This window comes from Miniopterus natalensis, chromosome 2 (genome assembly GCF_054644295.1).
Source record: "Miniopterus natalensis isolate mMinNat1 chromosome 2, mMinNat1.hap1, whole genome shotgun sequence".
NCBI classification, from domain to species: Eukaryota; Metazoa; Chordata; class Mammalia; order Chiroptera; family Miniopteridae; genus Miniopterus; species Miniopterus natalensis.
This window is the reverse complement of record NC_142082.1, coordinates 80,862,226-80,878,237: the sequence shown is the minus strand read 5'-3', so window position 1 is coordinate 80,878,237 and position 16,012 is coordinate 80,862,226. Positions and strand designations below refer to the sequence as shown.

The following is a 16,012-nucleotide window of genomic DNA, read 5'->3' as shown; positions in this document are numbered from 1 at the left end:
AGAATGGATTATCTCAGTGAGAACTTAAACAGAGATAGTTGAAAAGGACATAGAGCCCTGGCTGGTTTGGCTCAGTGGTTAGAGCATCAGCCCTCAGACTGAAGAGTCCTGGGTTTGATTTGGGCCAAGGGCACCTACCTCCATTGCAGGCCTGATCCCCGGCCCTGGTCGGGGAGCCTGGGGGAGGCAACCAGTCGGTGTGTCTCTCTCACATCGATCTCTCTTCCACACTCTCTGAAAAGCAATGGAAAAAATATCCTAGGGTGAGGATTCAAACAAAAAGGAGGACATAGAAACCGTAAAAAATAATCAGTCAGAAATGAAAAATACAATAACTGAATTGAAGAATACACTAGAAGGAATCCAGTAGATGAAATGAGGCAGAGGATTGAATCAGCGATTTGGAAGACAAGGTAGCAGAAAACACCCAATTAGAACAGCAAAAAGCAAAAAGAATTTTAAAAAATAAGGAGAGTTTAAAGGACCTCTGGGACAACATCACGCATAACAACATTCACATCACAGGGGTCCCAGAAGAAGAGAGAGATCAAGGAATAAAGAACCTGTTTGAAGAAATAATGACTAAAAATTTCCCTAACCTAGCAAAAGAAACATACATACCAGTCCAATAATCCCAAAGCAGGTGAACTCAGAAGAGGCCCATATCAAGACACATCATAATTAAAATGCCACCAGCCGGGAAATAATCATTTTAAATGTAAATGGAGTAAGTGCTCAAATCAAAAGGCATAGGGTAGCTGAACAGAAAAAACACCACTCATACATGGGCTGTCTATAAGAGACTGACTTCAGATCGGTAGACACAGATTGAAGGTAAAGGGATGGAGCCCAGCCAGGCGTGGCTCAGCGGTTGATCATCGACCTAGGATCCAGGCGATCGGGGTTCGATTCCCAGTCAGGGCACATGCCCGGGTTGCGGGCTCCATCCCCAGCTGGAGTCGTGCAGGAGGCAGCCGATCAATGACTGATCATTGATGTTTCTATCTCTCTCTCCCTCTCCTTTCCTCTCTCTGAAATCAATAAAGATATATTTTTTTAAAAAGTAAAGGGATGGAAAAGATATTTCATGCAAATGGAAACCAAAAAAAAGTTGGGGTAGCAATACTTATATCAGACACAGTAGACTTTAAAACAAAGGCTATAACAAGACAAAGAATGGCATTCCATAATGACAAAGTCATCAATCCAACAGGAGAATAAAACCCTTGTAAACTTTTTTGAAACCAACATAGGAGCACCTAAATATATAAAACAAATATGGTCAATTAATATTTGATAAATGAGGCAACAACATATAGTGGAGTAAAGATAGTCTTTTCAATAAATGGTGTTGGGAAAATTGGACAGATAAATGCAAAAAAAAAGAAACTAGACCACCAGCTTACACCATACACAAAAGTAAATTCAAAATGGATAAAAGACTTAAATGTAAGACATGAAACCCTAAAAATCCTAGAGGGAAACGTAGGCAGCAAAGTCTCAGACATCTCTCATAGCAGTATGTTTGCTGATACATCTCCTACGCAAGAGAAACTAAGGAGAAGATAAACAAATGGACTGCATCAAAATATATAGCTTCTGCACAGCAAAAGAAACCATCAACAAAACGAAAAGGGAGCCCACTGTATGGGAGAACGTATTTGCCAATCATACATCAGATAAAGGGTTAATATCCAAAATGTGTAAGGAACTCATATAACTTAACAAAAGGAAGACAAACAATCCAATTAAAAAATGGGCAAAGGACCTAAATAGACACTTCTCCAAAGAGTACATACAAACGGCTAAGAGACATGAAAAAATGCTCAGCATCGCTAATCATCAGAGAGATGCAAATTAAAACCACAATGAGGTATCACTTCACACCTGTCAGAAAGGCTGCCATCATCAAATCAACAAACGACAAGTGCTAATGAAGATGTGGAGAAAAGGAGCCCTAGTACATTGCTGGTGGGAATGCACACTGGTGCTGCCACTATGAAAAACAGTATGGAATTTCCTCAAAAAATTAAAAATGGAACTGCCATTTGACCCAGTGATCCCACTTCTAGGAATATATCCTAAGGAACCCAAAACACCAATCACAAAGAACTTAATGCACCCCTGTGTTCATAGCAGTGCAATTTACAATAGCTAAGATCTGGAAACAGCCCAAGTGCCCATCAGTAGATGAGTGGATAAAAAAGCTGTGGGACATTTACACCATGGAGTACTATGCAGCTGTAAATAGGAAAGATCTTTTATCCTTTGGCACAGCATGGAGGGAACTAGAAAGTATTATGCTAAGTGAAATAAGCCAGTCAGAGAAAGACAATTACCACATGATCTCACTTATATGTGGAATATAAATAAACAAAATAAACTGATGAACAAAGAGGATCCAGAGACATAGAAGCATGGAACAGACTGGGGGATCTCAGAGGGAAGGCGGGGAGGGGGTGTGGGTGGGGAGAAATTAATCAAAGAACTTATATGTTTATAAGTATAACCCATGGACACAGACATTGGTATGGGGAAAGCCTGGGGGTGGGGTGGATGTGCGGTGGAGGGGATCAGTGGGGCTAAAAAGGGAACATCTGTAATATTCTCCGCAATAAAGATAAAGAGACTTAAAAGGAAAACAAAGAAACAAACAAAAAATATTTTAAATAAACAAACAAATATGGACATACATAAAGGGAGAGATTGACAGTAATAGTCATAGTAGAGGACTTTAAACACTAATGGATAGATGTCTAGATGGAAAATTACTATGGAGACAACCACCTTAAGAAACACATTAGATCACATGGATTTAATTGATATTTTTAGAGCATTTCACCTCTAAAGGAGCAGAATATACATTGTTTTTAAGTGCACATGGAACATTTTTCCAGAATAGACCACATGTTAGTCCACGAAACAAGTCTCAAATTTAAGAAGATTGAAATCATATCAAGCATGTTTTTTACCACAGTGCTATGAAACTAGAAATCAATTACAAAAAAAACCCCTGAAAAACATACAGAACATTCACGTGGTCAATCAACATATGAAAAGTTGCTCAGTGTCACTAATCATTAGAGAAAGGCAAATTAAAATACAGTAGGATATCACTCACACCTGTCAGAATGGCTACTGTCAATAAATCAACAGTTAAGTTCTGTCAAGGATGTAGAACCCTCATCCATTGTTTGTGGGTTTGCAAATTGGTGCAGCTACTGTAGAAAACTTGGAGAATCCTCAGTAATTAAAAATAGAATGCCTTATGACCCAGTAGTTCCACTTCTGGGTATCAATCCAAAGAAATCAAAAACACTAATTTGAAATGATATGTGCATTTCTGTCTTTATTGCGACATTATTTACAATAGCCAATATATGGAGGCAACATAATGCCTGTCAATAAGTGACTGGATAAAGAAGGTGTGGTAAATATATACAATGGAATATTACTTGGCTGTAAGAAAGAATGAAATCTTACCATTTGAGACAAAATGGGTGGACCTAGAAGATATTATGCTAAGTGAAATAAATCAGAGAAAGACAAATACCACATGATTTCATTTTTTGTGGAATCTAAAAAACAAGTAAATTAACAGACAAAACAGACTCATAGATGTGGAGAGTAAACTGGTCGTTGCTAGATGGGAGGGGCATTGGGAAACTAGATGAGAAAGGCGAAGGGATTAAGAAGTGTAAATTGACGGTTATAAAATAGTCCTGGGAATGTAATGTACAGCATAGGGAATATTGTAATAACTATGTATGGTGCCAGGTTGCTACTAGACTTATCAGGGTGTCACTGTCTAACCACTATGGTTTACACCAGAAAAAAAGACAAAAGAAAGTACTTAAATATATATATATATAATGTGTGTGTGTGTGTGTGTGTGTGTATTTTAAAGGCTCTTTAATACATGAAAATGGCATATTTATATATCATTTACATTTCTTTATTTTTGTAAATTGCCGGTTTATGTCCTTTGCCCTTTTTTTTTTAAATTGGTAAGAATTCTTTATATATAAAGAATGCCAACCATTTCTTATGTATTGCATGTATTTTTGTTATATTTTTAAAAACCTCTGCCTTCTTAAATGTGCCATTTTAATGATATTTAATTTTTTTTCTGATGACAGAATCTTCTATATGAATAGTTTAATAAGGTTTAATAAGGCAATTGTAATCATTATGTCAAGCTATAACATATGAGGCATTTTCTAATTTTATTAAATGGTTTCAGACTTATTTTTGAGTTTTATCCTATGTTTTGACTTTGTTTTTTTGTTGTTGTTTTGGTCAGGAGACTATCATTTGAGTCACTATCAGTGGTGGGGAGTGTTTGGGGAATGGGTGGAAAGATTGAGCAGAAAGAGAGAACTCATGGACATGGACAACAAACAGTGTGGTGATTGCGTGGGAGTGGCTGGAGGGGGGGTGGAGGTGGAAGAAGGCATATAGGGGATAAATGGTGATGGAAAAAATAAAATAAAAATTTTTTTTAAAGTGAAAAATAATAAAAAAACCAAAGTGCCTACTTTGTGGCCCATTTCTTATAGACTAAGAAGGCATTTTTCTTTTATTAAAATATGCATAGAATAAGAATAGATAGTTTCTGAGTAAGGACTCGAGAACTTCCTTTTAAGCAAATTATGTTAGCTGTAGTACACTGACTTTGACATATGTTTTAACTGTTCAGGCCTACTTCCTTGGTTGGGTAGGTTGGGGAATGAAGCCTGAAAGCCAACTTCGCAGTTCTTACATGTATTCTGTATTGGTGATATTTCCAGATAGCAGCTTTTTGACGGGCAGGACATTATTGATAGTACTTTTTATTTTACCCTTAGTATTTGGTTATGGAATTTCATCTGTCTGTTAATATTTTAAGAATGCATTCAAGCCATATCTTTCAGCCCTGTTATTTACTGATGTAAAGTATGTCAGTGGGGTGTACAGTAGTAACTAGTTATAACCATTTTTAATTTAATTCGGTATCTAATTATTTTATCTAGTAAATGTTATATGCCCTTTAATGATTGCTTTGTGACTAAAAAACATGCTTTAATCTGGCTTATATATTAACTGAAAATTGTCATATTCTAATATAACATGAGTAATCAAGTTTAATCAACATATTTATAAGCTACCCTCAGTCCCCAAGCATGAATGGATCGTTGACATTCTAATATATTTTACCTATGCATGACAATGATGTCCATTTTCTTTTGCTTTAAGCAATCAAGTAGAACTACTTTATTGTTTTTTATTTATGAAACAATTTTATTTTTTTACTCCAGGTTAAGAAATGGTGATGTTAAAAGTATACTTAAAAGTATAGTTTGAGAAGGTCAGTCCCAAAATAGTCATGTGTTAGGATAGAAATCAGTAAAATTCCCACCTCCAGACTTCTTGGCATTTGTAGCAAATGAGGGTGAAATGTTGGATGGCAGTGCCAGTAGCCACTGAAGACTTCTATGTAATTGTAATGAAAAAGCTCTCCACACCACTCTTAACTTGGTTTTTTTTTTCTTAATCGACTTTCTTCCTCCCCTTTCCCCTGGCCATTGGAAAAGATAAATAGAAATAGAAACATAGTATCAGATTCACTGAAGAGATGTACACTACTAATCTAAGGAACTAGTTACAAATCACTTTTAATGAAAATGTTATAGATCATACAGAAATTAGCTCATGTACACATTAGTATTAAAATTACTAAACCATATTTAGTTACAAATCATTTGTGTCACTAATTTAAAAAAACAAACGATGAAAGCAATGTTGCCCACCTAATGTAACCTTTGTTTAGTACTAATGAATCCTTAAGAAAATCAAGAAGGTAAATGATTCATAATATATGCAGCATGTAATATTGAAGGCTTGGTATCTTTAATGCTTAGAATTTATAGCTGGGTGTTTTAATTTTACCTTTTAGAAATCCCATCTCCTAACCAAAATTCCTAACTATGCAAAGTTACTTCCAGAAAATCAAGGAACCTTAAAAATATTTGACTTTTCATAAATCACCCATGTTGATTTAAATCTTTTATAGAAATAGTGTATATTTCTTTTATCTTTTAGAAGTATGTTAATCTAATAAAAGGCTCTGCCATTTTGATTTATGTAAAAATTATTTGAGAAGATTCTCTAGTTTTTGATATAGATAATTATAATAGTTTCTGAAAAGTAATGGGATTTTTTGTTTTAAAGATTCCGACAATGGAGATATTAATTATGATTATGTTCATGAGTTGTCATTGGAAATGAAGCGTCAGAAGATACAGAGGGAATTAATGAAGCTGGAACAAGAAAACATGGAGAAGAGAGAAGAAATTATTATTAAAAAGGAGGTATGCTATTTATTGAAATATATGTTAGTTAATTAAAATCAACATGGATATTAATCAGAGAACTCATTAGCTGCTTCATACATCTTAAATTGTATTAGGCTATTGATACACATATTGGTCAACTTGCTGTATAAGTCACTTCTTATATGTTAATCATTTAATCTTCACATTACTCTATTAGATAAATGAGAAATATTTAACAAGTGAACAAAACTGAAGTTCTGTTGCCTAGAGTCACCAGCTAATGTAAAATGGGATTTGAATATACATATGTCTGTTGTTTAGGCCCATGCTATTTCTAGAATAATTGCTTCATTACTAAAGAGAGAGAGAATTTATTTGAATGTAATTTGTGATTTTTTTGGTGGGGATTTTGAAATTTCCTAACTTCATTTTGTTTTATTGGTATTAGTGTTATTTAGGGCAGTTAATTAGCATTTTGTTTAAAAGCACAGATTCAGAAGTCAGACTATCAATACATGCCTATTGTAATAACACTTAATATTTCATCTAAATTTTGTTTGATTTAAAAACACATGCTTTGCTGCCTGATTACAACCATGATTGGAGGATTTTCTGAGTTGACTTACTGAATTTTTTTGAAAGGTTTCACCAGAAGTGGTTAGATCAAAGTTATCTCCATCACCTTCTCTAAGAAAGTCTAGCAAATCTCCAAAGCGAAAATCAAGCCCTAAGTTATCATCTTCAACTAGCAAGAAGGACAGGAAGACTACTACAGTATCCTCTCCCTTGTTGGACCAGCAGAGGTCAGTAGGGTGATAAATAATGCCAGAAAGAAATAGCTTTTTCTGAAGTGATATTCTAAGAATTAGATTACAGATGAGTACTTTTAATACATTCAGTATTTAATGTAAGCTTTTTTATTTAAACAAGAGTATGAAATGTTTCAATTCAAAAGAAAATAATAGAGAACAACAACGTCTGTCATATCTACATGTGCTTCAGAGCTTTTTTTTTTTAAGAAATGAAACATAACAGACACATTTCCTGTTTTTACCCTCTGGACTTTGGTTTTTATACTTGTGCATGTCTTTATACTTTCATAATATATATTATTTTGCAATATATAGTGGTATTTTCATCTGTTTATTCTTGATAAAGATATTATTACTTTCCTTCTGCAGCTTTTTTACTTAACATTTTTTTACATTTATATGTGTTAATATATGTAACCCTAGTTTTTTTAGTATTTTTACTATACATTTATGTACCTTGTCGAACATTTAAGTTGTTTCTAGTTTTTAGCTATTAGAAATAATACATAGTGAACTTAATTCTTGTCTCTTTGTGTACATGATCAAGAGATTAAATTCTTTATAGTATATACATAGTAGTAATGTTATATTATTTAGTTTTATTGTAGTAGCCAGTTGAAGAAATAAAAACAGAAATGATTAAATATTATTACATTGTAGAACTGAGAATAAGGCAGGAGACACCATGTATTATTTAAATTTTAATTAAAGTACATACACTAATTTTAAGAAAAAGCTAAATAAAAACCTCTTCTGAACTTTTGACCAGTTGGCAAACCTGTCTATCTGAACCCATAATGAAACTCATATTTTACTATTTCCTTTTAGTTTCTAGAGGCTTTAACCCTATTTCAGATTCCAGTTACTTTTTGCCTAGATTATTATATCATCTTACTAACTTTATCAATTATATCTAGTGTCTATTCCCCACACATATAAAGAATCAGATATCCCAATCCATTTATTTTACAGATGTTTTAAGAGAAATCTTAAGAGAACAATTCCAGTTAATTTATTATACCATTGAAAAATCCAGTGGTTTCCATTCTCTTGAGTGAAATTCAGATTTTTTAGAATGACATTTATACTTTGATCTTTCAGTCTTGCTATATTTTTATCCAATCTTTCTTCTACCGTCTTCCATCCTTAATCTTCAGTGTCCAACTCAAATTTTATCTTTTCTATTAAATTTTCCCATTTCTCCTTACTGAACATAATTTGTGTTCCCTTTGTGTGTATGAGATTTTACTTACACCTCTCCCCCCCTTAATATTAATTGTTTGCATTATATTTTAGCTATGGCATGCATGTTTTATGACCTCTATTAAATTTAAGCTCCTTGTAGATTGGGATCTTGATGGTTCATTGTTCTATCTCCCCACAGCACCTCCTTTGCATAGAGCTTTGCATTTTAATAAGGCACTCTGTATAGTTGACTTGATCCTTTCCTTTGCCCCTGGGATTGAGTTAATATGGCAAGGGATATGGAAGATGTTGAACTATAGAGCAATGTGATTTACCCCCACTTGCTCTATATCCACTTGGCTAACCAATTATTAATTTTTCCTCAATTCCATTCATTTTCCCCCCAAACACATCATACCTGAAATACTCTTCTTTTCTTTTCTTTTCTTATTCTTTGTACTTATAAAATCTTTGAAATTTAATTTCTTCATAGAAAATTTTGATAACTATTTAGATAAGCAGTTTTATTCTGTTCTTTTTCATGTAGTTTTCTCTTACTACTTTTTAGTAACTCACTTATCTTTTGATGAATATTTAGCATGAATAATTACTTCCTTTGATTTACAACATTTCCTGTATTCCATGATGTTGTTGACTTTAAGATGCAACAATAATTTATTAATAGAAGCAGAAGGATCTGGCAAATAGTACATTATAGTTACAAAGAAAACATTGAATCGCATATACCATTTCTTTAGCCATGAAGTTTACAGTATGTAGAGTGTGTCAGTTCATCAACTTTTAGTTTTATTTCTGGACCATACTCTATAAACTGTTTGAAGACATATTAAGCAACAAGTAAGGATTAGAATTTCAGTTAAAATTCAGTGGAGTGTTGCAACCAATGCCAGTAAGTCAACTGAGGTGACAATCAGATAAACAAACTCCTGGGTCTTAGTCTTACATGGTTATCAAATTGAGGAGGCAGAGATAATTACAAATTAAAACTCACCCTGCCCGGCCAGGCGTGGCTCAGCGGTTGAGCGTCAACCTAGGATCCAGGCGATTGGGGTTCGATTCCCAGTCAGGGCACATGCCCCGGTTGTGGGCTCAATGAATGACTCTCTCATCATTGATGTCTCTCCCTCTCTCCCTCTCCTTTCCTCTCTCTGAAATCAATAAATATATATTTAAAAAAAAAAAAAATACCTCACCCTTTTCCCTGAGAGCTGGCAGTTTTCTTTGTCTTTCATTGTGAGATATAGCCTGATAGTAAGCTTTATGTTGATATGTGAAATATAGTGTGGCTTAGTATTAGCAAATGTGTTCTGTTGTGGGCATCTACATTGTTTTAGTTTTTATTAAGTAAATTTTTCTTTATAGCTCTGTACAAAGATGTATGAAGTATGTCAAAAGCTCTTTAAAAGAAGTAGTTTTGGGGGGAGAGAGAGAGAGAAAGGATCTAAAAATGATAGAAGTATATAATTGAATTGTATGCCACAAATAGGAAGTGGGCTCTGTGCCACTAAAGAATAATCAATTGATTTAAAATATTTTGAAAGGTTTTCTTGACTTCAAAATGTTCCAAACCAATTTCAGCCCATTCAGTTGAAGGCACTTGAAAACCCTATACCTATAAATATAAGGATATTTTCCATCCACATATACTTTTTATGGTAATGTGAAGAAATTCTGTACTTTAGTGAGTATATTGGGATAATCCTGGTTATAACAGTTTTTGTTTGTTTGTTTTGTGTGTTTTTTGTTAATCCTCACCCGAGGATATTTTTTCCATTAATTTTTTCTTTAGAGAGAAACTGGAAGGGAGGGAGAGAGTAAGATGGAGAGAGAAACATCTATGAGAGAGAGAACACATGGATTGGTTGCCTCCCGCTCATGCACCTACTGGGGCCGGGGATCAGACCCACAACCCAGTTATGTGCCCTTGACCAGGAATTGAACCCACGACCCTTTGGTGCAGGGGGCCAGTACTGTAACCACTTAGACACACCGGCCAGGGCCTGGATGTTATGATAATTTAATCCTAAAATGTGAGTTTTACACACAGAATTTCTCAAGTGAAGTAAAAATGGGTGTTTCTGATTAACAGGTGGCTGTACTTTACACAGAGATTCAGTAACCTAGGCTCCTTCTGACTCTAACTCCACTTTCTTAGGTTTTTGAGGACACCAAAAAGAATGTGCAAAGAAAAAGATTAATTGGAGTATTACATTTATTTAGCTATATGGTTTCCTACTGACTGGAACATGAGAGTCTTTCACTAGTTAGGCCTAGAAGTGGTGTACATCACTTCCACTCACATTATTTTAGCCAGAACTTGGTTTCAAAAAAAAGTCTGCACAGTATGGTTAAACATTGTGCCTAGGACAAAAGTTTAATAAACACTTGGCACAGGCAGTAATGTGAAAGTACAGTTTGTGGTCAGAATTCCTCTATTTTATCTTCAAAATGGTTTTTAAAATAATTTTTGATACAGATACCAACTCTTGATTAGTTTTGTCTTTTAAGAGGGAAAGTATATAGAAATGCAGACCTTTATCATTTGTCTGTTAGATACATAAAATATTTGAGTCACCTGGTTCTTGGCAGAAGACAAAGATGAAAAATAGATATGGTCATAATTTAGTAATTTCTGACTTGCTAATTGGTTAGCCCTATCTATGATAATAAGAAATAAGTATAAAAGAGTAAGAGAACTAAATTTTCTGAGTGATCACCATAAGTCAGTTGCTTTTATACTATTATTGTTTTAAATTTTTATCAAGATTTTGAGGAAGTTACTGTCAATCACCTTTTTATAGCTAAGGAATCTTTGGATTAGAGAGCTCAAAGTAACAGGAAGTAAGTTCTAGCATTCAGGCTCAGGTCATCATTTATAAAAATCAAAAGATAGTGAAATGAGTAGCTAGTGAAAATTTGCCAGATGTATGAAAAGAAAGGGTTAATTAAAAACTCGGTACTGGACTGAACACTCAGTGTTGCAGAAAACAGGAACAAATTTAAATAATTATATATATTTTAGTACAGTTTGAGAGGATATTGCATTGACATGATGAGAGCAGTTGATGAAAAATATAAGCAGTCTATGAACAAAGATATTTTGGAAGAAAAACTATTTTTAAACTGAAAACAGCACAATAATGAGATTGCCAAATTTAGAATTAGGAGAATTCTAAAAAGAAAAATTAGGAGAATTCTTAAAAGAAAAATTATCAAATTTGAAGATATATTTAGAATCTAGGAATGCAGAGAAGAGATGGAAATAACAGAAATAAGACATGGGAGAGAATTCCAGGAAATACATTAACGTTACAATAAAGCAAACCAGAGAGATTTGGGTGATATGGAAAATTGATGAAATAAAGTAGAAGAAACTCATTAACAGACTTCAGGTTTCAGCTGGCCGGTGTGGCTTAGTGGTTGAGCATCGACCTATGAACCAGGAGGTCATGGTTTAATTCCCAGTCTGGGCACATGCCTGGGCTTCAGGCTTGGTTCCCTCGTGGGGGACATGCAGGAGGCAGCCGATCAATGATTCTTTCATTATTGATGTTTCTATCTCTCTCTCTCCTTTCCTCTCTGAAATCAATAAAAAACCATATTAAAAAAAAAAAAAAAAAAAAGACTTGAGGTTTCAGATTGAAATAGCTCACTGAGTGCTGGAAAAAGCTAAAAAAAAAAAAAAATTAAGAAAAGAAGAAAGTGATTTATGTTTATCTTGGAAATTAAAAAAAAAATTTTTTTTAAGAGACAGACATCAATGTGAGAAACATAGATTAGTTGCCTCCTGCACACCCCCCAACCAGGGATGGAACCTGAAACATGGGTATGTGCCCTGACCAGGAATCAAACCCACCACCTTTAGGTGTATGGGAGGACACTCTGACCAACTGAGCCACACTGGTGGTCCAGGGCATCTTGGGGAAATTTTTAACGTCTATGGAATAAAATATTATATGCATCCCAGCAGAAAAACCACATAATCTGCATAGGAAAAAAATGGACTCTCTTTGGATTTTTTTATCTACAACACTAAATACTATAAGATATTGTGACAGTATTTATAGAGCTCTGAGAAAAAAGGATATTGATACCAAAATGCTACATTAGGTCAAATTGTTGTTCAGGTATAAGGTAAAGACTGATAATTTGGGGTATATAAGGGCTCTAAGTTATATTTAAAGTGCAAAATGAAAGAGGATAAGATATGCCCCAAAATTAATTCTAGGTAGAGTAAATGTGAAAAACAAAATTCTAGAATTTTAGAGGACTATCTTTGTAATTGTAAGAGTTGTAGAAGATTTCTTAAGACGCAAAGATTTAAATGAATGTTTACCAACAATGCTTAGGATTTCATTTATAGATGATGTAATTGTGTGTTCTTTGTAATGATAAAAACATGGAAGCTGTCTAAAAACTGGAACATATGTATAGAAGGAAATTCTGCACAGTCTATAGTAATAGTTATCTAAATCTACATTTTGTTATAGAAAGATACCCATATTATATTTAGTACAAAAAAACTTACAGAACTTAATAGGATTGTGTGTAGCAGGGGAGGGAGGGAGGGAACAAGACTTGGAAAAAGTGTGAACATATATCCAGGGTTTTAACAATGGTTATCCTTGAGTGATGGAATTATAGGTGATTTTTACTTTCTTCATTTACTTTTCTATATAAGCTAAAAAAATAAAATAAAACCATCCAGTTCATGCAGTTGTTTTATTTTACATTATTTCTTTTCCTGAAAGAATCTTTTCCTACTCCACCTCTATCTTAGGTACCCCTACCCTGTAAATTATTTAATAAGTAGTGTTAATGATATAAGTAACAAGTAAGTTGTTTCTTTGCTCATTTCTCTGTTTTTCCTAGATACTAATTACTAGTATACAAAATAATCAAAGGCAAGTTATTGAATGGAATGCTATCATTTTTAAAATGTGCTTTGTTAAAATGAAAAAAAAGATCCATTAGCCCTTCCAAAAGTATTTGGACTTCTAATGATAGCTTTGTGTTACCTTCAGGAATTCAAAAAGCAATCAAAGTAAAAAGAAAGGACCTCGCACTCCTAGTCCACCCCCTCCTTTACAGGAAGATACTGCTCTGGGGAAAAAATATAAAGAAAAGTATAAAATAAAAGACAGGATAGAAGAAAAACCAAGAGATGGAAAGGACAGAGGACGGGATTTTGAAAGACAAAGAGAAAAAAGAGACAAGCCCAGGTAAGTAGGATTCTGTGTTTTTAACAATCTTACTTTTATTTTCAGAAGCTTTTAGGCATTACTATAATGGATTTTTTAGGGTTATTAATCTGTGTATATATATTTAATAATTCCCATATTGAGTTATGGATAATTCAATAAATATTAACTTAAATTTTTTTATTTTGATTAAAAAACAAAACAAAATTTCCTACCTTCATTTTTAAGTGTACAGTTCAGTAGTGTTAAGTATATTCACATTGCATGAAACACATCTCCAGAACTTTTTCATCTTGCAAGTCTGAAACTCTACACCCATTAACAACTCCCTTTCCCTCTCCCCGTGCCCCCAACTTCACAACACCTAGTAACCACCGTTCTGCTTTCTGTTTTTATGAATCTGACCACATTAGATACCTCATATAAATAGGATAATTTTGTCTTTTTGTGACTGGTTTATTTCATTTATCATAACATCTTTGGGATTCGTCCATGTTGAAGTGTGTGACAAAGCTGCCTTCTTTCTAAGCTGAGTGATATTTCATTGTCTGTGTATACCACATTTGTTTAACCATTCACCTTCCAATGGGCATATGTGCTACTTCTACCTCTTGGCTACTGTGAAGAGTGCTGTTATGAACATGAGTGTAGTACAAGATTTGTGAAATGCTTAGAGATTTGATAGGGATGTTTTATCTTTGTTAATTTTTTTTTAATTCATTTTCAAATTCTTTCATGAAATTAATATTTCCTCAAAAAAATTTAACTCTAGAGGCTTCTCAGTCTCTTTTCTTTTTGAGTTACAGTGTAATGGAAAATGCACAAACCCTGAATTTACATGAACAGGAACTTGTATCTTGGCTCTGCAGTTACTTGATGTGAGACCTTGAATAAGCTATTTGTTTTCTCTGAGCCTCTATTTATTTAACTGTAAAATATGCATGATACTGCCTCATAGTGTTGAGGTGAGGATTAAGTGAGATAAAGCTTTAAAATATGAGCAAAGTGCTCAATAAATATACTCTTTATCTTTCTACATTAGTAATAAATTACAACATAGTAATATTTAAACATGCCTTTCCATTTGCAGGTTTTCATTTAAACTAATACTTAATCAAATGTAGCCATAAAATTGTTTAGTTTTTCTAATTTTTTACTTTTATCCTAACTGATACTTATGCAGCATCAGTTAGATTTAGAATCAGCCCTTAGAAATAAGGGCTCTTGCCCAAATTTTGCTGCACATTGGAACCACCTGAGCATCCTTAAAATGTATTGATGCCTAATTCCAATTCCCAGATATTCTAATTTATTTAGTATGGGGAGCTACTTCGGCTTGGGCTCTCATTTGTAGGTATGATATTGGGAAAACTTGTCAAGCCAAAATCTAGAATTGCATTTATGTCCCCTAAAAGTTGTGCTTTTACCCTTGGTCCAACATGCTTGGTAGAATTAGGGACTTGAAAGGAAAGTTGTTCTCAAGCAGTTTCAGAGAGTTTTTCAGTAGCATGAGGTGGTTGGGACGTTTATTCCTGTTCCATTAATTGGTCCAATCAGAAATGCATAACATGGTAAATGCCAAAAACTCAACTTTGGTGAAAATGTAGGGTTGTGTTGTATGTGATGAGATTAATGAAGTAACAGACATCCATTGCAATCTGGCTGTGGTTTGTTGGTGTCTGGTGATATTTTCACTGACAGTTTTGACCTGTGACTAGTTTGGACTTCCAGGACAGTGTCAGGGATTTCAAGAATCTCCCTTATTTGGCACCCATTTTGTTGGCCTGAGCTGAGGAAATGATTGGCCTGGGACATTGGACTGGAACTTGAGAACCATTCTTCACTCCCCTCTTTTCCAGAACTAGATTGTGTGTTGTTTTTTGGCATGATCTGGTCCTCTCCTTCATCATCTCACCATCCTACTCCACCCCATCCCTGGAGAAAGTAATAACTAACTTACTACACAAGGCAGAGGATAGAAGCCAGTTGTGTTAATTCAAGTTATGCGTGTGTGTGTGTTTCTGAGTTTTATTGCATTTGGAATACTGACTCTCTTAATCCTAGAGCTTAAAAACAACCTTGTGTTCCAGGAACACCAGGTACTTGTCTCTTCTGACTCTTGGTCTCAGTTGTAGGTGCAGTTATTAGCTAAGTCACGTGATTGAATGAGTCAGTGTAAGGCTCCTAGACCAGATTCTGAAAAATTATATTATTTAAATATGAGTAATTCTGGATTTGAATAGCATTGAAGGATGTATTGATTTAGGGGTTATCTTAACATTCTTCATTCTTAAATTGAGGTTTTTGAAATTATTTCATTTCTACATAAATGCAAAAATGAAATCTAACCAAAATTATTACTACTTGGCTTAGATTTACTTGTATTATCTAGAACTTCTTATTAGTTTACTTGAATCAAATGTTTTACAAGTATTATTATATATATTTATGGAAGAGGTATCTTTCAAAAGATTCCCAC

General features: G+C 34.0%; 1 protein-coding gene across 7 annotated transcripts in view; it reads left to right on the top strand.

The window, feature by feature from the left end:
• The window catches only part of ZC3H13 (zinc finger CCCH-type containing 13), an 86,598-nt gene that overhangs the window by 29,884 nt on the left and 40,702 nt on the right, over window positions 1–16,012 (top strand). For all 7 annotated transcript variants that reach the window (XM_016219530.2, XM_016219533.2, XM_016219531.2 and 4 more), the window contains 3 exons: window positions 6,211–6,350; window positions 6,957–7,117; window positions 13,357–13,554. In XM_016219530.2, coding sequence (XP_016075016.2) covers window positions 6,211–6,350; window positions 6,957–7,117; window positions 13,357–13,554 — 499 coding nt within the window. The remainder of the gene's footprint in view (window positions 1–6,210; window positions 6,351–6,956; window positions 7,118–13,356; window positions 13,555–16,012) is intronic.